Genomic DNA, 24,289 nt, shown 5'->3' with positions numbered 1-24,289 from the left:
CACAGCTTTGTGTGACAGCTGTTACATGGAGTTCATTTTCTCTCATACTATCCTCTGAGTATTCTGTGGAAATTTTTGATACTGAGTATGAACTACATTTGTTTTTCAGGTGGCAAGGCCAAAGAATTTAACTGAAAGATAAGGTCTGCAATGGTCCTCAGACACTTCACATTCAGCTAAAGTGGATTAGCCTCCAGGAAAGCAGTCTCCCACACAGATGAAGCTGGTACTGCTCAGTGATCCACACTGCCTTCACCAGCAGCCAAATTTCCTTCTCAGCCTGATGGTTTAAAGGTTTAATCCAGCATGAAAAATATCTGTTCAATGGTAAGCAGAAATTGAGCTCAAATTCAGTCTTTAATTTGCACCACTGTACTTTAATATTATAGTTTTAACTGCAGAACCATATGGATCATTACATTCTGGCTTGAGACTTCACCAATAGCTGGAGCATGAGTTATGCTTGGGCTGACACAGCCTTATTTCAGATGCATCTCTGAATACACTCTGAGGTTTTATGAGCTTAAGCAGATCCATCAGTCATGCTTTTAATGCAAGGCTAGTAGCCCATTTCATTTTTCCCTGGGGTACACTAAAAACAAGGCAATAAGATAAACACCTCAGGTAGATGTCCAAGTGACAGACAAGTAAACAATTAAATACAAAATATTTGGACAAGTGCACAGTTCAAAGTCAACCTTATCAGAAAAGTTACCAAATTTTGCTAACCATGAAATGTTAATTCATTAGTTATTAATTTCATTCAACAATGCTAATATGTCATACTTTATTTTAAAATACTTCTACTTGGACAAAACAAAATCTTCTTTGAAAACGCCTCATTTCTCCTCCAAGACCTTCATGAGAGTAGGCAGTACAAGTTGCCAACGTGTTAAAGATCCATTCTGTAATAAAACCCACTGGTGAGGGGACCCATCTTTTCTTCCAGTTCCTCTAAATATCTAGGGTTTGTTCTGCCATGCAATCAGTCAATGAGCCAACATTGTGGGAAATAAAGTGATTGTTTAAATTCTGCTGGTTTAGTCAAGATTTTAATTAAATAAACTAATTCCCCAAAAGAAAACACAATCTAGTTGCCATTCCGTGACAACTCTTCCAAAATTCAGGGATCAACATCCTGTCACAAATGGATATATGCCATTTGTGGCATTCCACCTGAGCTCACACTTGTTTAAGAAGCTATAAATTAGAATGGCCAGATGTTTGTGTGGCAGGCAAACGCTTTATTAGCTGTAAAAAGAGAAGGAAGGGAGGAATCAGTTCTCCATTCTTCTTCTAATCTTGCTCTGAAACAGAAACAGAGCTAGAGAACCATTCCCAAAGGAAAACAACAAAGCACACAGTCCTTGGATAAAAATAATCAAACCATAAACCAGCTCTATGATTCTTAAAAACCTGACTTCAAAGAACATGGCAATTTGGTGGGCATTTAATACACAGCATGTAGGTTCACTACTTTGCCCTCAGCTGCCAAAGGCACCTTTATAAAATGTTGGTGTTTTTTTTTTTCTGGAAACACAGAACACAAAAGATGACAAGAGTTCAAAATTGAATGGCACAGAACAATGGGGTGACCAGGCCCAGATATGATCAGATCTGGTGTAACTGGGCAGAATAGCCTGAGTAAAGGAGGCTTAGCACAGTCATTGAGCTCAACTTCCCATGCTCAGCTTTTACTGCTGCTTAGATTTCAAAAGCAAAATGTTAAGATGGGTGTAAAACACCAACAAATCAGAATAATATATTGCTGTTAAAATAAGACAATAAACATATTTAGATACATTTATTTTATCATTCAGGCAGCACTGAAGCAACATGCACAGACTCCTTCATAACATACAACTTTAAGAACAGAGGTCACCGAAACACAATATGATATTCAAAATCCCCAAAATACAAATTGCTGACTGAAATAGTGAGGTACAAAATTGCACCCTGCCTTTGAGTTGTTTTTTTTACTTACTCAGATGATCCATATAGATGAAAGAAATGAGCTTGTACTCACTTGTACACCTCACTCATTCTTACAGCCATAACAGGCATAGCAAGCATTAAATAATCACAAAACAACCAAGTTGTATGGTATTTTAAAGAAAAAAAAAACATTTCAGAAAATTCCACACAACTTAGTGGCCTTTTAAGGCAAGAAACAGAATCATAAAACATACACAGCCTCAGGAGACAGGTAAATGAATATGAAATGAACAAACTTGTTACGCTGTTAAAAAAAATACAGTGACCAAAATTATAAGTAACTTACTGCTACAGCCTGTGGAAATAAACTGGGATTCTTATTTTTGAGGTTTTATAAGCTTTCTGCTGGGAGTTAAAATATATAAATATTTGAACACTGAGGTAACCACTGGATTCTAATTTAAATCTGCATAAAACCTGTTCAACATTTAAGAGAAATGAATTAATCATTAGATGAGCAATAATACAATACATTGGGTAAATACTGGATAGAAGGAAAATTAGTAAAATACCTGGAAACTTGAGAGAAAAGGAGAGGGAATTGTCATCAGGGCCTGTAATAACAGTATCTGAAGTTAGGTAGCTGTATAACAAAAGTAAGAGAAAGTGTTTTCAGGGTAATCAATAGATAGTTATAAGCATGTTTAGACATCAATTTACAGAATGTAGTGGGATAAACTTTTTTTATACTCCTTAATGGTAGAGGAAGCTTGAACCCTTAGCTTAGCCTAGATGCCTAAAACAGATGAAAACTTCAATACCAAGAGTAATGGTTTGAGTGAACTGAAGAACAAAAGCTGAAGAGACAAGACAGAGTTGGGTCCTTTTAGCATACTCATTTCAGGAGAACAGAAGAAATTCTGAAGATGACTGTTTCTAGAATAAGAGCTACAAAAATGATGGCAATAATAAACAGAAAAATGTTTGCACCTGGAAGTTTGTTTCCACTGACTATATAGATTTCTACGTAAAAGAACTATATATAAGAACCAGAGTTTTCTTTCACTTATCTTAATTCACATAAAGTCACTTCTAGTTTAAAAGCTTTAGGTGAGTGAGTCTTTAAGAAGTTATAGACCACCAGTTATGAGAGGCTAAATCCACACAACATGTCTCCAGTTTGACTATCTTGACCTTCTTATGGCTCACTCCTTATTTCAGCTACATCAGCCCCTAGCTGCCTTTTCTGGTATGTTCCCAATGGGAGGTGAGCAAATGACCATTTAAATTACTGCCTTCAAGAAATACCTTGACTTTAAGAACAAAGTACATGGTTCCAGTGCATAGCAATTACCTCTAAAATATCTCAAAGTTCCCTCAGAGAGAATGTGAAGAGACATTCATCATTATCCATTTTTCTTTGATTCAACTCTAAACGCAACTTTCAAAATAAATATAAGCTTTGAAAACCAGAAAGTAAGCTGAGCTTACTACAGCAATCTACAGCAACCCAAAAAGCAACCTTTCCAAATTTCCTCCTTTTTCTCAAACATTGTTTTGATAACTACCAGCAGCCCTGGTTTCAAGTCCACTACAGTATAAAACAAACACTTGGACCTCCCCCCCAACGCACAGCTCTGAACTATACAAATTCTAGTTGAACCGCAGACTTAGCAGTAGATCAGCAAACATGATGATAAAATCCTTGGATACTTCACAATCACCTTCATTAAAAGCTATATTCATTACCCTCTCACCTTTCATCCTTGACTCTAACTGGCAGAGGAAGGCTTTTGCAACTGATGTCCAAGAGCCTGCTTTTACTTCCAGCTGCTGTTCTTGTGTGGCTGTTCAGAAACCTGACACATTTTCTACTGTAAAGTGCAGAAGCCTTTGCTGCACTTCCTCACAACCACCACCAGATAGGGAGAGTGGAAAGTTGGCACAGCGTGAACCAGCATTCTTGTAGTTCCTTTCATGGCACCATCCTCAAAAAGACGAACACCCAGGAAGTCAAGATGAACTAACAGCAAGTTAAACTTAATGCACTTGAGTTTTCTCATCTCTAAGTCAGTACAGAGTTCTGTGTTAAAAACTTACTCTCTTTTTTCCTACTAAGTATCAACTATATTGTAAGCACTATGGTCAAATGTTATAGGAAAAAATTCTTATCAGTCTTAACATAAATTAATCTTTAAGTATGCCATCCCATCCAGCCTCTTATTACTGAGGCTGAGCTGTAGAGGAAAAAAATTAAAATGCACCAATTTGTTTGTTTGTCACATTAACTATTTAACTAACTTTTTTTTCCACCTAATTCAGAAATATCTGAAGAAAACAAAGAACTTAATTTATACTTCTATTCTGTCTATTGAGCAAACTAATTGGTAAAGAACTGATTAACGTAACCACCAAGGTTTTCCTTAGCTATTTATCTTCTTGCACTGACTTTAAGTCAAATAACACTATCTAGCATTGTTTTACTGTTTTAGAAGAGCAGAATTGTCATCTCAAATTTCTGCCTCTGCAACTCCACAATTACGTTGCTTGAGTTCTTTTAAAAATTATTTTAAAATAGACAGGCATCTTCATTAAGTGCAGTGTTTTATTCAAATTTGCATCCCACAGTATATGCACTTCTATATTCACCTGTTTCACATCTTTTTCTTTACAGGAATTGATCCTACTTCTCATCTCATGCATCAGAAAAGCTATGAAGAAAGTAAACTAACACTTGAGAGATCCTGGATCAATTTGCACCACTGTGTAGGGAACTCAGTTACGATGTGATACCTCAAGATTTTTTTTATCACATGTATCATGTTAAGCCTGTGAGAAATCTTACTGGCATCAACAGAACAGCTCAGTCATGCATAATTTCTGACTTAGGACCTAAGCCTATCTGTATATAGGTCACTCAAACTTGTAAGTATCCAGTCCCGAGACTACCTTATCTATTTGGCCTATTAACTCTTTCAGGCCTAAACATTCTTCTTTGCAGGTTGTACAAAAAAGTAGAACCTCACTGACTGTGTAACAGTAATGGTAATTAAATAAATCATAACCTATTTAATCTCCTTTGTTGTACTACTCCTGAATTTACCTTTGGGTGTTCTTCCATGTTCTAATCCTTCATGACATAAGCAATATTATTTCTGCTTTGCTGTTTTCACCTATCACAACAACAAAAATATATTTAAAATGTATTAACAGGAGTCAAAATACTACTTTGACAGATTACAATGTCCACATCAAATATCAACTATGTTCTAGATTTGTAATATATATACTTATCCAAATAAACAATTCAATATGTTAATGTTTCCTTACTGCATGTAAAAACGTAGCTTGCTCTTCTCATAATTAGCATGTTGTATTTTTCTTTGTTTTCCTTGCAATTTAAGCCTGTCTATCCTAAAAATCAATCAACAGCCATGTTCTCTAGAGTCTCTTGCACACTGAAAAACATATCCATCAATACCAACTGCATGAAATATGATTAAGAGGCTCATTACATGATTCTTCTGAAAAAGTTCTATATAAATTCCCAGGGAAAATGTCACATAACGTCAATCACTGATAACTGAGCCTGCATTAATTCATCTGCTCAATGAAATCTACCTAAATATTGTTTTTTAAGCATTTGCCATACAACTAAAATGAATCCTGTAAAATGAAAAGGTCAGCTATCACTCACAGCTTAAGGGAATATATAGTTAAAGAAATGTGTAGAAATAAAAGGAAAACTGAGCAGCAGAAAAAAATAACATTATTTTATGCACAGTGCTGAAGTCTCATACGACAAAGCAAACTCCACAGAACCTTGGTGTTTCTTTTAGTATATCAGTATCAGACAGTGATACGTGATTACACAGCCCCTAAGAGCTTACCAAATCAATGACATATGCAACACACTTACTGCATTGCACTGTTAATACAAAAAGATATCACTTTCTTAGTATCTTTTGAAATCAGTAACGAAAATGGAAGATATACCCTACTGTTCACAGCAGCTAAGAATGGGATATTTTTTTCCTGTTTGTATACTGCAAAGTAATTTTATTGGCTGTTTTAAGGCACAGGGTCTTCACTCCCAGTCATTAATATAAGCATTTGTTGCTAACAAGTTATGATAGTCTGAGTTTAATAGCATAATGTGTCTTCCTCAAATTTCTGCCTAGATGCACAAACATAACACAAGGAAAAAGGATGGATTGTAGCATACTACTCCTAATGAGGAATCTGCAGCAATGTGAACTCATCTGTCCTAACAACAGACACTCTTAAGCAGGCCTGCCTTTTGGAATAGAAAGGGAGCAGCATAACTTAAACCAGATTTTTTTTCCAGCATCTCCAGTCAAGCACAGAAAAGTATGAGTCACATTTGCAAATTTTGGCTTAAATTGGTTTAATGCTTCCCAGTGAATGCATAAGCCTATTGTTCATGTCCTTTGATGATTTTAGCAACTGATATCAAAAGCAAGCCCAAAATAAAAATGGAATGAAAGTCAGCTAGCTGTTGAACTAGGACTTTAACTACCACAATACATATAATTCAGGGAGGCAAAGCTTCTTGTGATTTCTTTTTGCAGGACAGACCATGATCAAAACTTTGACATCTTTAAGGGCCTTATTTTTAAAAGGGTACTTCATATAGTACCATCAAGACAAGTTCCCCACCTCAGTGCATACAAGCCATAATTAAATTGTTGCACAGCAAAGTTTAATCTGACAGAACTGGAGTAACATAATCTTAGTTATTATTACAATTACCTACTTTGAAAGCAATTTCTAACATGATGTAAATTTCATTAGAAACTGACACCCAAATCTTCCAACGAGTACTAAACTACAACAAGTATCTTCTATTCTACAGCATAACTGCAAAAACATGCTTGTTATGCAAGAAGCCTAGTGTTGAAATTCAAAATGGTTCACTTTATGAAAGTTTGTGCTAGATACCTTTCATATTTGGTCCACTTTTAAGGGTTTGATCTTTTAAAACAACCCTGTTTTCCATTATGATTATAAATCTTGCTTTCCATTAAGATTATAGCATAATTTTGCTAAAGAAGTACCTTTAATTCCCACTAACATGTATATATTAAAGTATTTTAGAAAAAGACCAAAGAATGAAACCAGCTCATGGACCATTTTTCTTTGCTTTTCCATATCCTTTTACTGATAAAACCTACAAAAGTAACTAAACGCTAACAATTTGCTAAATAAAAGTAGAATGACTTGACTAACCAAGCTTGTGTTAATATTGCAGTCATTTGTCACAGTAGCTTTCATCATCAGCTGAGATGCCTCTATAAAATCATGTCTTAGATTTATTTTTAGTAGTCTTCATTTGACTGTGCTCATTTATCCTTTGGCTCTTCCTTCACCTCCAACAAACAACCCCCCTCCAAACTACCAGATCACGTTGATGTCAATTTAATTATCTCCATAAATTGTATAGTTTTAACACCTACCCCTTCTTACCCAAAATCTAACTCTGGTAAGGTGGAACTTTAAGAGCCAGGTATAAGAGCTTATGAAAAAGCAGATGGACATTTCATAAGGTGCTCTGATATTCAGCAATTTTGATTTCAAGTGGGTTTTATGTACATTTTTTGCCTACTTGTATAGCTGGCACCCTATGACTTTGGAAGGCCAGGTTTTTATTCAGCTCAGGAGTTTTCGGGGACACATCACATACATGGTTTTAGTCTTTTTCTCCAGGTATCACAGCTACTGCTAAAGCAACTAACCAGTGAGCCAACACAATACAGCCATTCTTCATTCTCACCCAATGGCGTTAGGGGCATCTCCCTTTTTTGAGGCACTAACTATTAAGTAGTAGACAGAGAGGCAGTTTAATTCATTCATCATTCACACTTTAGGACATCCAATAAGAGTGGATTGGGACTCAGAGAGGTTTTAGATGTCTATGTTTGAAAACAGGTGGACTTAGGCAGATTAACTCCTGCCAAAGATAAGCAACCAGCAGCATTTTACAAAGCTCTTCAGGGCAGTCAAATGCAGAGATTACACTGCTTAAATTCTGCCTTTTATGAGATGAAGGCCTAAGGTGATGTGAATTCAACCAGCCAATAATATCACATTTCAGTTTACTAAAATGACTAACTAGCTGTTAGTAGGGTGTAAAAAAAAAAAAAAATGCCACTTTTGACAATGAAGTAGTTAAAAAATTTCTTTAAAGAAAGGTACTTCCTCTAAAACTTCCAACAAGCACTATGAGCAACACAAAAGGCAGAAGTATTTGCATAGTGATGGGCTTCTCCTTATACAAATCAAGGGGAATGCAAGAAACCCTAGTGGAGCATTCAAAAGAAAAACAGCTATTTCAATAGTGCTACAACATCCTAACACCAGCTGTACGTACAAGTGCAACATATGGGCCATGTTTTCAGCTCTTCAGCCGTCTTGTCTCTTTCACGGTATTAAAACAGTATGTAGGTCCTACCCACTGAAGCTAGAAGTGACACACTGCCCAAATAATTCCTTCGGGTGGTTGGAGCAGAAGGTGATTTCAGATTCGCTACACCCACAGAGTAATAGCTTTAATGTCTCCTGAGGTTGTGTAGGAAGATACTGATGAAGATTACAAAACATAGAAGAAAGTCTACTGCATCCAACAATGTTCTGAAATATCAGCCTTCTTCATCAGACTACAGGGACTGAGAAGAAAACAGGTATGAAACAGTTCTCTACGACAGGCCTGCCACAATAAATTGGCTTTCCATGGGCAGACACTTAGCAACACAGAAATTGCAGCTGAGCTCAGCCCAACTTCAGAACACTGGCTAAAGCAGCACTGCAAAGTGGAACTGAAGTAGCCTGGAGCAAGAAAAGAAAGTTGGCAATTACAGCAACATGGCTGCAATGACTCCTTTCTGACCTGCTTTTAAGCTGAGAAAATGCATCAAATAAAGAGTAACCAAACACCACATGCTGTTATAACACTAATTTAATTAGAGGCAATAAGCCACAGTCTCCTATGGCCTATCTCACTAACTGCAGTTGATTCTGTCATACTTACTCGTAGTGCACTTACCATATAGGAACTCCAAAAAAGCAAAAAATAATCAAGAGGATGACTCAGAGAATAAGACACCATATTGTCTACCATCCAGCAGCAGCAGAATTGCAATTAATTTATTCACATACTACGAGAATTGCAACAGAAACTTATTTACTCCGACAGCATAACAACTGTTGGGAATTGGAAAATAGAATTCAGAAAACAGAAGACTCTTGTAAATGTTTTTGACAGCAGCCACATTGCTGGGTTTAAAAAAAAATATATAGAAAAAAGATAAATGCATATACAACATTAACAAAAGCAATGATTCTGTATGCTTGGGAAAAATGAAATAAAGCATTACTTTAGAAACAATGTTAGATGACACGGTGAATCTATGTGACTGAGATCTATCAAAGATGTTAGGTAATAAATGCAGATGAAATAGTTTAGTTTCTCAAATATGTAATAATTTCCAACTGAGAAAACCAAATGAAAATGATCCCAGGGAAAGTTTAGATATGTAAGAAGGGGAAGTATTTCTCAGCCTACACAGGAAGCTAAGAGTGAGGGTGAAAGCCTCTTTCAGCACAAAAATCTCAGTAATGTCTACATATTGCTAGAACAATGGAGTTAATTTGGTCCAGTGGAAAAAAAGCTAACATTTTTAAATATTATCTGGAAAGGGAATTTCTAAGTAGCATCACTTCAAGGAAACAATAACAAGAAAAATACCATTCATTTGGTATACACACATCAATGGTAAAACACTGAAAACCAAAAATCACATTATACTGCAAAAGCAGCCAGTAATTCTGATTTCTTAGAACTAGATCCTTGGATCTATCCCTAAGATGTATTAGAGAGACCCTTTTCCTCTTTATGATTCACATAACAAGAAGACCTTGAAAGCTATTTGCACCATACAGTCTTTCATACCTTGGGGATTTCTTAATAAAATTAATTCTCTAACCTTATAAAGACACAAGGCAATATATTGCAAAATACAAACAATCAACAATGTTGTGTACACACAAAGAAATTATCTGTTGACATGGAGGAAAGATCACACAGAAAAACCCTGAAAATAAACTGCTTAAGAATCAACTGTCACAATTATAAGTACAAAGTGTGTATGCAAAGTGTGTATGTATGTTTCAGAGAAGATTCTTATAAGAATTGAACATGCTCATTGTAGAAAAAATTAGAATATTATTGAGATTTTAAAATTTATTCTAGTTAATCGATATAATTTTGTTCATCCAGATTACATGGAAAAATCTGTATCTTTTTGAGAAAGATCAAAGTCCTGTGACTATGAACCCACTCAAACGAAAAATAAGGAAGAAAGGATTTTTTCTGACGGGAAAACTAATGCATTTTGTACAAGAAAATCTTGAGGTTATATAATCACCTGCCAACACTGTAAATGCCTACTAATGAAGTCATGCAGTAGCATTTCATTTTGCTCCCAGAGGGGAAAAAAAGAAAAAGAATCTTTTAATTGGAAATCACTTAGCCTGCTAGAGCTATCACAATGCACACACACTAACTCAACTGCCTTGTCTCCTTGCAACAGACTGAGACAAACAGCAAATTACAGCACGTCATACAGAAAAGTTTGCCTAAAATGCTGTTTGTTCCTTTTTTTTTTTTTAAAAAAAAAAAAAACCACCACCACAAACAAAAAACATACAAATACATATGTTTACTATTCTTTAGATGAGTCTTTTAGGGCATTTACTGTATTCCTTCTCACATTTTGAAAGATGTCCTTCAGAACATATAGAACAGAAAACAAATGGAAAACACCAATTTTCAAGTGTCTAAGAATGCAATTTATGTCTGTATTTTTGATGTGGTATTTCTATGCAATTTCCTATGGGCTTGTTTTTCTTAAGAAAAAAAACCAACACATTTTGGTGTACAAATGTAACAAACTCCCAAAATAGATGCTATGCTCAGGATTTAAATTCCATTGTTTCACCACAGCTGGAACTACAAGACTAACTATCCCAACTGGAAGAAGGGATGGAAGGCTGTTACCCTGGAAGGCAGGCCCTTGGTATCTGCTGAAGCTCAGGTCTCTGGCTTGTCTTAGAAAAGAGCCACAGAGGCTAGAAACTACGGTAGGCAAGTTGTGTCACACTGATATACAGTGTTGTCATACCAGTTTTATTCAAGGCAACTCCAATATCTGATGTTCCCAAAATCAGGTCCACTGCAATGAAAGGTAAGTTTCTCATGGCAACAACTTCTTCAGGATTAGAAAATCCGCAAGGTTCTTCCAACAATTCCTCCAAGAAAATCCAGGAAAAACAAAAGGTAGAAATTATCTTATGTGATATTAACAGCTAAATTCGAAGCATGTGAGTCTAGTCTTAATGACCAGCAGAGATGGATGTGGCACTTCTAGATGGTGATTCATTTCATTCTAAATAAATCTTCTATCCTCCTCTGTCATCCTCTGGAAACTCTTTATTTTCTCTTCACTGACTCTGAATGAAGCTTGGTGTCATTTTCCTAAATCTCAGAAAATGAATACGTGAGTAGCTCAAATTAGGCCAAATCCCCCTAGATGTAAATCCATTAATAATCTCAGTTAAAATACAAAACATTATTACTTTTTAATCATCTTTTGGGTTTTTTTCTGAACTACTGGAACCAGGAACATAGTCTACAGTAACTTTTTTTGCCATCTTCCTACAGATCATAAATCTCATTTAACATTTTTCTAACAAAGCTTTTTGTCCATTAATAATAGAAAGTATTTGACTGATTTCAGGAAGCACGAGTTCTACGTTTATAGCTGATACCTAAAATCTGAACAATATGTCCTACCAAATTATAACTATTTTGAGGCAGATCAAATTGCTAAACAATGCATAGACCATTCTCTCAGTATTGTTTTAATACAAAAGATTTATGTAGTACTTAGGAATTTGATCTATTGTGAAACTGTGTTGGTTTTGTTTTCTTTTTTTTTTTCCATAGGGTATTAAGATTTTAATATTCAATAGCTGTTCAGCAAATACCAAGTAGCTCAACTGGAAATAACAGGGTGAGTCACAGTGCCCAAAATCTCAAGGTCAATCAATAAGTGACCAAGGTAGAAGCTGTTCCTACCACACTGCTTGAACAGTGGGTACAGCTGCCCACCCTGTGATGTTCCTATGCACTGGGTACAATAAGCACTAGAAGGAAGGTATGTCACAGACGCAGAGGAATGATGCAGCACTCTTATTAAAATATTTCAACCTAACCAGAACAGCAACCCCGTAGTACGTCCATCATCAACAAGTATATACAGCTGGAGAGCTCCAAAATCCCTCTCTGTGCACTGGGGTAAAAGGAAAAAAGCGATAAGCAGCCTGTGTTACATTAGGCCAGGGTGCCATGACGAAGCAACATCAGCAGCCATGGCGGTGCAAAATCTGCAGGAGCAGAACATGTAAGTATGCAGACAAGCTCAAAGAAATGAGCAATAAATTGGCTCACCATCAGCACAGAGAAAGTAACATCAAGGTTAACAATATTTCTTAAACACACAGAATAAATTAAGTCTCAGTTCTAACCAAAAGACAGAGACAGAGTTGACAGGAAGATAAAAATTCTGCTCATGCAATTAAGGATACGGAACAGTTGTCATACACTGTATTACTGTTGTAACAAAACACAAAGGTCACCACAAAGAAGTTCGTAGCACTACAATTATAGTGTAGGCAAAATAGTAAATAAACTTACTTTGTTAGAGAAAACAGACCTTTTAAATTAATTTCCACTTTAATCACTGAATAACAACAGGATGACTCATACTTAGAAAAAAGACAGTCAACTAAAGAGTTATAGACAGTCCAACATTTTGAACAGGTACATTATAATGAAGGTTAGTAGAATTGCTTCATATAAAGAATGCTCTTACTATTAGAAAATTCAATTTTTCAGCTACTCCAATTTAGCACCTGGGTTCAATTTTCCATGCTGAGTACCTGAATCAGATTTCTCAGGGAATATATTAATCTCTACATATCAGAAACATTTTTTTCTGAAAATAAGTTTTATTACACTGAAAAAATTACTATGGCCTCGTCCTTGAGAGTAATCATTTACATCCCTACAAAAATCTACTCTCAAGCTGACTTAAATTGCATACATTAATATTTAAATTCCTTCTCCTCATCTTTCCATGTTCTAATCACAACTTCAATTTTCTGACTTTACTGGAGCATAAGATTCATAGAAAGATGTATACTGCTTGTCTTTACTGGAAGGGAGAGAAGAAAGACTAATCATAAATAATGATAAAAACCGTAATGATGTTATTAACATTACTTTTCCATGACAGGTATATGGATACTTAAAGTTGTACAAGCTACTGAATGTGTAATAATCCTGAATTTTCTTCAGGCTCAAATTTAAAGCTTGTTCAGTATGGTATCTATCACCATTCCTGCCCCCATTCCCCAGCATAATTCTGAATATTATTATAAAAACAGAAAAAAAAAATACTTTGGACTTACTCGGAAGTAGTCACTGCAGGCTGCCAGGACAGCTTTATGTGCGTGGAATTTCTGCTCTTCAGCAATGAGGGTGATATCACAAAGAACACCATCACTTCTTTGTTGGTTCAGGGCTGCCAGGACAGCATCATTATGGGAGCTGGACTGACAAAGCCTCTGACCTGTCAGCATTTCCTGAACACTGAGAGGGGAAAGGGGAAAGATTTTATCAAAAAAGTCAGAAACAAGCAGATTATGTCACAAATACAGAAGAACATTTTCTAAGACAAGATTGTTTGATAATTCTTGGAAAGAAAAAAGTCATGAACCCTGTCAGGCAAAAATCTTTATATGGTACAGACATCACAAGAGAAATTCAGTATAACAAAGTGTTATGAAACCTCATTTATATTCAAATTTTAAAACTTCAAATATTCTGATTTTCATTTGCTGCACTGGAAGTCAGCTGGACTCGTAGAACTAATTCAGAATCATTTTAGAATTAAGAGAGAAGACTAAAGGGCCTAGGTCAATGAAGTGACAGAAAACTTAAAGTAGCTCAAACTGATTTCCACTCTATTAGTGGAAAGAAGCATCTGTGTATGTATGTAACTAGTCCTACTAAAAGAATAGACTCATGGTCTCAGGTGGCCTGTTTGTCTGATAGTGCATTACTGAATGTTTTCAGACCATTTCAGTTCATTCACAATTAGGCAGTGTTGTGGAGGTTTTTTGTTTGGTTGGTGTATATTGGGGGGAAAAGATGTTTGCTTGTTTTTAAAATGCTGAGGCCTTCCACCACCTCTGAATATCTCCTTGTATAAGTTTGCATGTCATCCAGCCTAGGATTGTCTGATTGCAGCTCCCTTTTCTATAGCAGAAGAAAGAGACAGTATAACTGTTGATGCAAACAGAAATAAATCAAACATATCTGCAAATCCTCTTTGGCACAAAGCAATGCTGTTCATTTGAAATCTGTGAGACTACAACAATTTATATTGCTTGAGATTCTAGGTTTTTACAGAAGGTGAGTTTACAGAGTCATTCCTGAGTAAAATAAAGTGAAGGTATAATTCTTTTTTTTTTATTAAGGGGTAAACATGTTATCATCTTTCCACTACAGTCACATAATTCCCTCCACACACATGCTACACAGCAGCTGTGTTACTTACTGCTATGTTCTCCTTTCTCATCAACACAACCCCTCTACTGCCTATTCCACTCCTGCACCTTGGGCACCTGTAAACTAAGACAGACCTGCTTTACAGATTGTTTGCTCTAATCTAACCATATCTTTTAAAATGACAAGAACAAAGCATCACTTCTAGAAGAAGGATGGCCAAAGCGGAATTACACAGGAACAACTTATATCTGAATTTCACCGCCTTTCTAATAATTTAGGTTTCATACATGGACATATGCCACATACATTTCAAAACGATTAATTCAATAACTTGCTGTATTAAAAAAATAAACTAATAAAACTATTTTTTTCCTCCAGCATTCATCAACAACGAAGAATCTGAAATCAAAGGTTAACCATCAGTTCTGTTATCAGTTCCTGGAGAACTGCAGCATACAGTTGGCTGACCTTGGTTTCCCGCTTAAGAACCTGGAAGAAGACTGGGGTTTCAGTTTGTTGGGGTTTTTTTTAGGTTGTTGTTAGCTTGTGGCGTGTTGCTTCGTTCTGTTTTTTCCTAAGAGAACTGAGAACATTAAAAAATTGGAAGATAACCTGTTTAAGTATAATAAGCTAATTACACCTAGAAATGGTTTATCTTTATTTCCACTTTTATTAGCCTCTCTCCCAATGTTGTGAACCAAGACTTTCATTCCTCTTGATTTTGCACCATCATCCAGAGGTGAAAGTCCTTTTCCACAAGGAAAGGACTATTTCACTCAATAGAAAACATCAGAGAGACAAGGCAGAAGGGTAACTTTGGTGGGGAAATTTTATATAGATATGTGTGTGTTTACATATATACACATACACACACATAAAATCAGGCATCTGTGGTTTTAAATTGAGCTATATCATAATCTTTTTTTCAATATAATGACCAAAGTGGAAAAAAAAAAAAAAAAAATCAATTGCCTGTAACCTTTCTGTTAACAACATATGAAGAATCTATACATGTGCAAGGCAATTTAACTGGAATTTACGAATGAAAAAGCACTGATTCCTTAAACATGACATGGCCTCTTTGTAGCAATATTGTCAGCTGATACACTGAACAGCTATAAAAATGCAAGAAATTCCTGATTATCTACTGCTACAGAAGCGTGGCAGGTAAAAGGGGAACAGAACTGGAATTATACGATGTTTCATACTATGAGGTAGATCTCTGAGCTCCCAGATCTGCCCATGAGCGTAAACTACTCTGTAAAACTGAACTACTAGTGTATCAGACTAGTATAAGGTTCTGCAGAAAAGCAACTAGATTAATAAATTCTGCTGAGTGTTCTGCCTGAAAGTGCTCTGGTAAACTAATTATATCATAAATATCAAATTATCTAATGAGACAGTAGTCAACACAAATAAATGAGAAAGTCTAGACTGGCAAGTACATATAGATGATTAAGACTCTGTATGAGGGAAGGAGATAGAATGGGACATTCTGGAAAGCAGGAAGATGACTTTGGAAAGAATGCTTTGAAGTCATTTCAAGGAACTGGAGGAGTAATATATGTCCTGAATAATGTAACACTAGACACACCAAAAATGATCACCAGCAACCAATTCAAATGTATTAATGTAAAATACGAGTTGCTTCCACAATTAAAAAATCCAAAGTATGGACAAAGACATAAACAAGATAACATACGAAGAGAATGTGAGTCCCAAATCAATCCCAGGCATGCTTCTCTTCATTAGAGAGCAACAAGAAAGTAATATTTTGCAGATTATAACATGGATATGTACTTAGTAATGTGAATTCCTACCTAATATTAGTCTCACTTTTCTACTCTCTGCTAACTGCAGTTTTGGTAAACATCAGTCTAAATGTGAATGACTTTCTACACACTACCAAGTACTATACCTCAGGCACCTCTCCGATGGCATCTTTCACTTTAGCTCTTCTGAATATCAAAGCTTATAATCCCGTAGGGAAAGCAGCAAGCATTCCAGCTAGAAAGAGAGAAAGGAGAAGAACATTAAAATTGAAAGCATACACAGTCTCAGCCTTAAAGATCAATATTTTCAGGATGTACAATTCAAAAGAAATTTTCTTCGGTTCTTCTTTTGCAGAAAGACACACCATATAGATTAGGTGCATGTGAAATTTTGTTGGTTAGATTGAGTACAGTTTCAAAGTAGCTTTTCCTCTAGAATTTTCTAGAAATTCACACCCTACCATTTGAAGTTCCTGCATCTGCTGTCCTTGAGGCATGTGTCCCTTCTGCAAACTCAGGAACACATATTATTTCCAAAGAGTGGAAGAGCAGTAAGAAGGGAAATATCTTTCCAAAAAATCTCTCAATTTGAACAGTAGGCCAGAAGCATCTCTTGGTGTTTGCTCCCTGAATGACATACAGCTATGTCTTACATCTCTCACAGTGTAATCTCACAGGCCTGTCTAGGGTCTATGAGGTTTCCCATACACCTCAACTCATGCTTTGACAACATTATTTTTTTCTGAAGACAATTTGGTGGCGGACAAGGGACAGGCTGACTGTACACTCCAAAAGGCAGCTCCCACTTCCTCCAGAACAACATTCTTGATTGACTAATCAGTACCATGACCAAGCACCACTGTCAACCTGGAGATAAACAAACCTTTTGTCGAATACAAACAGTACAAATAAGCACCATGATCCAATTTAAAAACCCTATAGCTTTTATAAAAGGCAAAATATTTAAGTAACCATATAAATTATGTTGCTTAATGACTACCGAAAGTTGCTTTTGTAACAAAAAGGATAAAGGATGTTCTAAAATATAACTATTCTTCAAAGTTGTCAAACCACTACAGATCTTATGCTGACCTCCTAGTACCTGAATAAGGTGGCAGAACTTTTCCACCTCTGCTGGTTGGCAGTGTGCCCCTATAAAAGCAGTTATCTTTAATACAAGGGGTTTTTTTTCTGCTTTCCAATTAAAATGATGCCTGATTCCAGGTGCTATTAGAGGCTTACACTGAGATCAATACTGAAACACCACAAATACCCTTTTGTAGTATTACTAATTAAACAACAAAAAAAAAGTACAAATAAGGCAGTTCTTTGATTATATTAATTTGTTCTTAAGGCAGTTTTCATCAAGGTTTGCAAAACATGCATAGGATACACTGCCTTGATTGTTCCACATCCTTGGACCTGTTTTCATGCTGTTCTGCAATCAGGTCCAGAGGCATCTCAAAACATGGGCCTCAGTGGGCCTTTGAGTGCCTACAGGCTACCAAGGACTTTCTCTTTGTTTCTGTCCTTCTCATGATCCAGAGTCAGCACCTACCAGAAACACAACTCAATAAACTGTTAAAAGGTTCTCCATCAAATCACCTTCAATTTCAGCAGACCACATCACAACACTGTAGAAACAAGTATTCTTATAATGTAAATTCCCATGAAACCAGCAGAGCCCAACTCACATTTTTTTATAAACATGAGCAGGAAACTTACATCAATTTTTCTTCCTTGTCTTCTCAAATATGCCAGTTTTTAAGTCAAGAAATTCCCAACAGACCTGATATTGTTGGCTGCAGATAGGAAATTCTACACCAGCAAGAGACTGGGAGGGAAGAAATTAAAGCTTTCTCTGGCCTTTTCAAGAGGTCCTAACTCTCTGGCCCACGAAAACAAACCAACCAACAAAACAAAACCAACAAATCCACACAACAAGCAGCAGTGAAAGCAAACAGGGAAAGGGACAAGAAAGCGTTCCTTCTACAATAAAATAACTACGGCATACGACTCAAAGAATTAACAAACTATCTGAAGAGTCACATACTTATTTCAATGATTTATCCAGACAAATTGATCTTTCCTAAATTTTGTGATGCCCCTCCTTTCTCCTCCAAGTGTCAGTGCAGCATGCCTCACTTTTCTATTTTTAAATCTACATCACATATACAAGAACACTATAACAGCGAGTAAATCATTTTATCAACATTGCACTGATTTTTGCTTAGCAAGATAAAATTACTTAATTCAGCTCAAAAATGTTAATAATTGGAAATTCTGATGTATTTATTCTTGCAGGCAATCTTGTAGGGATGTGCTGCACCAGAAGAGTTCCAAAATCTTTTGTGCCAAGAGCTTTTGTCTGTTTCAGGCAGCTGGATCCATCTTCATTATGTAAACTAACTTTCATTGGTACATAAGGAAACTTTGCATTCGAATGTTTAAGACATACTATTGTCTTTCTATTTAACTACTTAAAGTAATTCTATTGGTTTAAAAGATTAATTTATAAATTTAAGGATAAGACTTTTGGTTTAAATGGAACACTTTAATTCCACCTAAATCCTTCTGTTCTAGTGAAATACTCCATTGTGCTGGATATTAACAGGAAAAATGTAGGCCAAACAGAAAACACTCACTACATTTTAGGTCTGAGATACACAATAAATTTGCCATAAAACTTTTTTCCCACATTATTTCTTTGAGACATTAACTTCTTACAAGTTTACAATGAAGGTCACTAGGCACTGATCCTACTATATTTTACAACTAACTTTGATTTTCTTATTGTTTCATTTGTTTCTTCATGTCCTAGTAAAGTGGAAAAAAAATTATAAACAATAAAAACTAGTAATGATCCAGTTAGTGCTGAAAGAATGTAACAGTAATTTGGTGGGGGTATCAGGGGAGACCAGTAGTTTTCCATCAAAACACACTGTATCTGGCAATTTCAAAGCTAAGCAATTCCAAAGAAATTAAACTGTCTATGTAAATGATTATGTCCAACTAATATAGCAAACAGTGTTTTGTGGAAGTCCCGAAGTGTTAGTCTTTCTATACATTTATTGTGTTATCATGCAGCAGCAGAAAATGTTGGGGGTTTATTCTCTCTGGAATTCTTGGAGCAGATTGCCACTCTGCTGCATCCATCACATGCTGTTAGGCTATGCTTCTTCTCTAATCTAAATTAGCAGTGTAGTTCAATAATTATTTGATTCAAGATTATTAAAAATAGTATTTAAGCAGATAGTATTTCTTCCTTTAATTCATTATAATATTGCTTTGCTTCACTTCTCACAACTGCCCCTGGTGCTTCAGGTCCGCTCACAGAGTGAGAGGCTGGCTTGTCTTTCTGGAAAGATCTATGTTCTTCATCTCCTAATACAGGAAACAGCGAGCAAGTTTGGGAACTATAGAGTCCTTTACAGTCATATCAGTTAAGGCTTTCACCCAGTTAAACACAAAGAAAGTTGCTAATCTTCTGTTTACCACTAAACTTCACAGAACGGCACTGCATTAGTTAAGTATTATTTTGGCTATAAACTCCTCTAATGTGTGAAAAGCCCCTAATTTCTCCTCTCATTTTTCACTTTGATTTGGGAAAGCCACTCATCTGTTTTCACATTATCTAGAACAATACTGCCTATCAAAAATACATTTTAAATAATCAATTTTAACACTTATTCAAGCCAGCTAACCAAACTGTAAGGATTTAAGTAAAGATTTTAATCTCATTTCACATATGCAGCTTTCAGTTGTCTTCTTAAACAAAGGTTGTCCCTCTTGTCAGTAACCATTAAAAACTGTTGATTTGTAAAACTTCCCACTAAATTTGATTTCCTTTTTCTATGAGCTTAGATAATGTATCCTTACAGTTAGTAATATTTCATTTAGATAGATTTATTAATATTCATAATTCTGACTCTTAAGTTATATTATAAAATAGTGAAACAGCATTACGTTCATTAGAGTTGCATTGTGCCAAACTACCTTAGATAGAAACTTATGGAAATTCATAAACACAAAAATTAGCTAAGAAGATTAGAAATATTCACGAACACTCACTATGTAAAGAATTCAAAAGAGATTTTGAATTTTCAAGTACTTATCTTCAATTAGTTATCCTCCTTCCCTCAAGTCACTCCTTTTCAAAATGTGTATTTTAGGCATTTAAAAACAATTTCCCTTAAAACCACACTTCTTCACTTTACATTAGAAGAAATAATAACATACAGCAGGCATAAAATGAACCAAAGAGATCATAAGCCTCACATTACTCTTTCCTGTAGAAAAGCAAAATTTTGAACTGAGTATGTCAGGAAGATAAAGCATTTGGACCCTGTGAAATCCTGTTTCCCCTTTGACAACTTCAAATATCTGGTTGAATTTTGCTCTTTATTTAAAAATAAAATGAAACATTTAAAAGCAATCAGAAGTACACTACATTCATTTCTCCTTTCAGAATGACTTCATAGCACATCCTCAAGGAGACTGTCATGGATGCAGAATAAGACCATTAAGATTTACCCATGGCAATTTTCTGTCCTAGTTTATATCCTTATGCATAGAAGCTTCTGGTTTTGTCCTTAAAATACTCTGGTTTTAGTAGGTCAGAATAATTCATCCTTTCAAGCTGCACATCACCTTCTCTCAGAGTAAGAGTCCCTTCAGAAACAAGATTATATGAGCTTACTATTCACAAAAAATAAAGGACAGCATTATCTTATGTTTTTAATCAGAGCTCTTCCAAATAATTTGTCAAAAGGGAAACATTTGGAAACAGCTAAAAGAGTTTGATTGCAAGCTTGGTCTTGTAACTATATTAACACACTCCTCCCACTTGCCTGGGAGACTTTACTTTTTCCTTCTTTCTTTAAGATTTCTGAGAATTTAAAGATTTTTCTCATTCCATACAAAAATGTTCAAGAACATTACAATGGTGAGGAAAAGTTTATCAGTGCCTGACCTCGTCAGTGAAACCATAACTCAGCTCAACTGCAAGTTTCTCATGTAATTAGTGCCTGAATATAGTGACTTTCAAGATAAAGCATTCGTAGTACCACCAAACAAAAAACCAACCAAACAAAAAACCAACCAAACAAAGATAATTACAATACTGATAGAGTGAAAAATTAAAAACCTGGATTTGTTTGGAAAAAAAGAAGTCAGTCAAAACAATGCAAACAAATATTCAGCAAAACCAATAATAAAGCAAAAACATGGTAAGAATAATTAAACTGTTACACTCTTCTGATTAGTTACTGTTTTATTTTAAGACTGGAAAGGTCATTGCTACCTTCAGGCCATCAGCTACAGTCAACTAGAACCATGAATTTTATTGTCTATCACTACCATATTACCATCCAACATCACAAAACATCAAGATCCTAAATCACAGAAATATAAAATGAAACCACAGGGGTAAAAGATGTATAAGCAGAACCACAACTTTATATCTTTCTATCCTCTTGATGGCTTTATATGCTCTATATATCTGAATCAGTTTTCAGAACATTTTTTCTGAAAAGGCATCCAGATTAAAACAAATGCCAGGTTTACGGTCACATGTGTAACTTAAGCCATATTTTACCTACACTACCACTTAAGAGTTGGTTGTATTGTACTGATAAAACCATATTCAATCGTATAGCCCCACGCAGTTGCACACTATCTATGAAAGGAAAAGTCTGCACTTCTACTGGAAACCATACATTTGCAGTCTGATGACTTTCAAGAATGCATTTGTTTCCAGGATGTGTATGTACTGTTTAACATCTTTAAATTGAAAAAAAAGATCAGTTTTATACAACTATAATAATATACCATTGTGCACTATCAGCTTAGCTTTTCAGAGCCACTCACTGTTGCTATCGTTTAAGCTATGATACTAATTACTCACTTGGCAAAAGGAGAAGGCAACTCCTTACACATCCTATGTGTCACTGTTAGGCAACAGTTGGGAGAACAATATTACAACTTATTTTCTCTTCTTAGGCAACAAATATGCAAAGGACTCTCAAAGTGAAGTATCTAACCCATATATTGAGTCAACAGTCATTACAAAGGGACATGGTGAAAGCTCTCTGGGATTTTAGTTTTAAGGCATACTAATGCTGGCATGAACCCAACTCTTCAGTTACTTTGCCAAAGTATGATTTCAAGATTTTTTCCTGTAGAGCCCAAGAAAAGACAAGACAGGTTGATGTAAGTAGTTTGTAACTTAAATTTCATTTGGAATTTCATCTGCATTTTCAATAGATAAAAAACAAAAACCCTTCTTTAAACACAACAGTTTTCTTTCTGTGAAATTTGACATAGTTGTTGCAAAATGTGGAAGGCTTCTCTAAATTAGGTCAGAATACTTCATAGCAGAGAGCAGCAGAAATTTAACTAGAAGCATCATGATTATTTCTCCTGATAACTCTAGCGTGAGGTGTACCCTGAAATGCTGTCAACTTCATCAGGGTCTCACTCAGGCAAGCCTTGGATTTTTACCTCTCACAGCCATCAAGGTGCTTTTATTGCACAGAGGAAACATTCTTTTATAGGGTAGTGAGAGTCAAAAATACACAGGTATGTTTTTGAAACCACTTCAAATCTGCATATGGAGTATTTATGCAAGACAGGAGTATACAGTACTGTAGACAGTCTGCAGTCTCGGCAGACTGAAACAAAATAATCACATTTTCTGCTTAAAACCAAATAAAAATACTAAGAAAAGCATAAGTGACTGCCGCATAGATGACAGCCTTGCATAACTGAGGTGACCAGGTGACCAGCTGCGTCTACATACTACACCCATCATGGGATCTATTAACTAATGGTGCTTCCAGTGAATGAGTACTTATATTTTTCAATGAAAGCAGAGAGAGTTTATACATCTCTGTGGGACCTACAATAGTCCTTCAACTTCTTCCACAAAATAGCATTCATGAAGTTTAAAAGAAAATGGCTGTGAGTACCAGTAGCTGAGTAAACACACACCTTCTAAGAATGACCTTCAATAGCCACAGGGTGGCAGAACTATGCTTCAGGATAATCTGTACCTCCAAGACAGTGACCAGACTATTTCAATGAGCCTTTTCCCCAGCCTCAAAGCATAATTACAATAGCACAAAATACTTCCTGTGTGTTCTGTGGATGCTTTCAACACTAGGAATCAGGAGAAAAACAAAACAAAACAAAAAACCTGTACACAACAATATGACTGGCAGTTCTCCAAACAAAGTATTGCAACAGGTTAGAAACAGGCCTCCGTGTCTCTATCTTGACAAATTTTTTGAAGTCATAGAACAACTGAACAGAAAAATCTCTATCAATTTTACCTCATATCATTAAATCAGTATGATTTTTTTTTTTTTCATATAAATTAACATGCCAAAGGAAACCCTAGACACTTCTTCACTGGAAGTGTAGATCATTTCACACACAAGCAAGCTCAGAAGGGCAGAAAAGTTTTATCAATATTAGCAGATTTAACAGTGCCAGTGCTGGTTCCATTGCCCATACACACACACCAGCCCATATCTGATCTCTTGTGGCTTCCACAATAACATTGCCACATACAAACAACTAACTGGGAAAAGTCACCAGCTAACTCCCAAGCCCTGTCTGGAAATGTTTTAGGAGAGCACAAGATGGTTCAGGTCAAGACCTAGCCAGAGATTTTTCTAATGGTTTACTGATAAAGATATTTGAGTTTCAAGCTCTGGCCTGGAATGGGCGATGCAATGTTACTAGCACCAACAAGGCTTTCAAATCCCGGCAAACACAGGAAGTGTTGTACAAGAACATTTGAAAGTCCTGCAAACTCCTAAGATGGGAACTATTCTAGGTTGTTTTACAAATGTGTTTTTCTCTCTCTATTATATTTTCTCTGTCATATAAACATGGAAACAGGGACAAGTGGTTGAAGAGATGTGGA

General features: G+C 35.7%; 1 protein-coding gene across 1 annotated transcript in view; it reads right to left on the bottom strand.

Moving 5' to 3' along the window:
• KLHL32 (kelch like family member 32) overlaps positions 1 to 16,528 on the bottom strand; it is a gene marked incomplete at both ends in the record, with an annotated part of 91,493 nt that extends 74,965 nt beyond the window's left edge. The window contains 2 exons of the mRNA XM_080341137.1: positions 13,486 to 13,666; positions 16,506 to 16,528. Of these exons, the coding sequence (XP_080197263.1) occupies positions 13,486 to 13,666; positions 16,506 to 16,528 (204 nt within the window). The remainder of the gene's footprint in view (positions 1 to 13,485; positions 13,667 to 16,505) is intronic.
• Between the last annotated feature and the right edge of the window lie 7,761 nt (positions 16,529 to 24,289).

Source organism: Nesoenas mayeri, assembly GCF_963082525.1.
Source record: "Nesoenas mayeri genome assembly, chromosome: 3".
NCBI classification, from domain to species: Eukaryota; Metazoa; Chordata; class Aves; order Columbiformes; family Columbidae; genus Nesoenas; species Nesoenas mayeri.
Note: the sequence above shows the minus strand (reverse complement) of the source record. Positions and strands in the feature narration are given on the sequence as shown.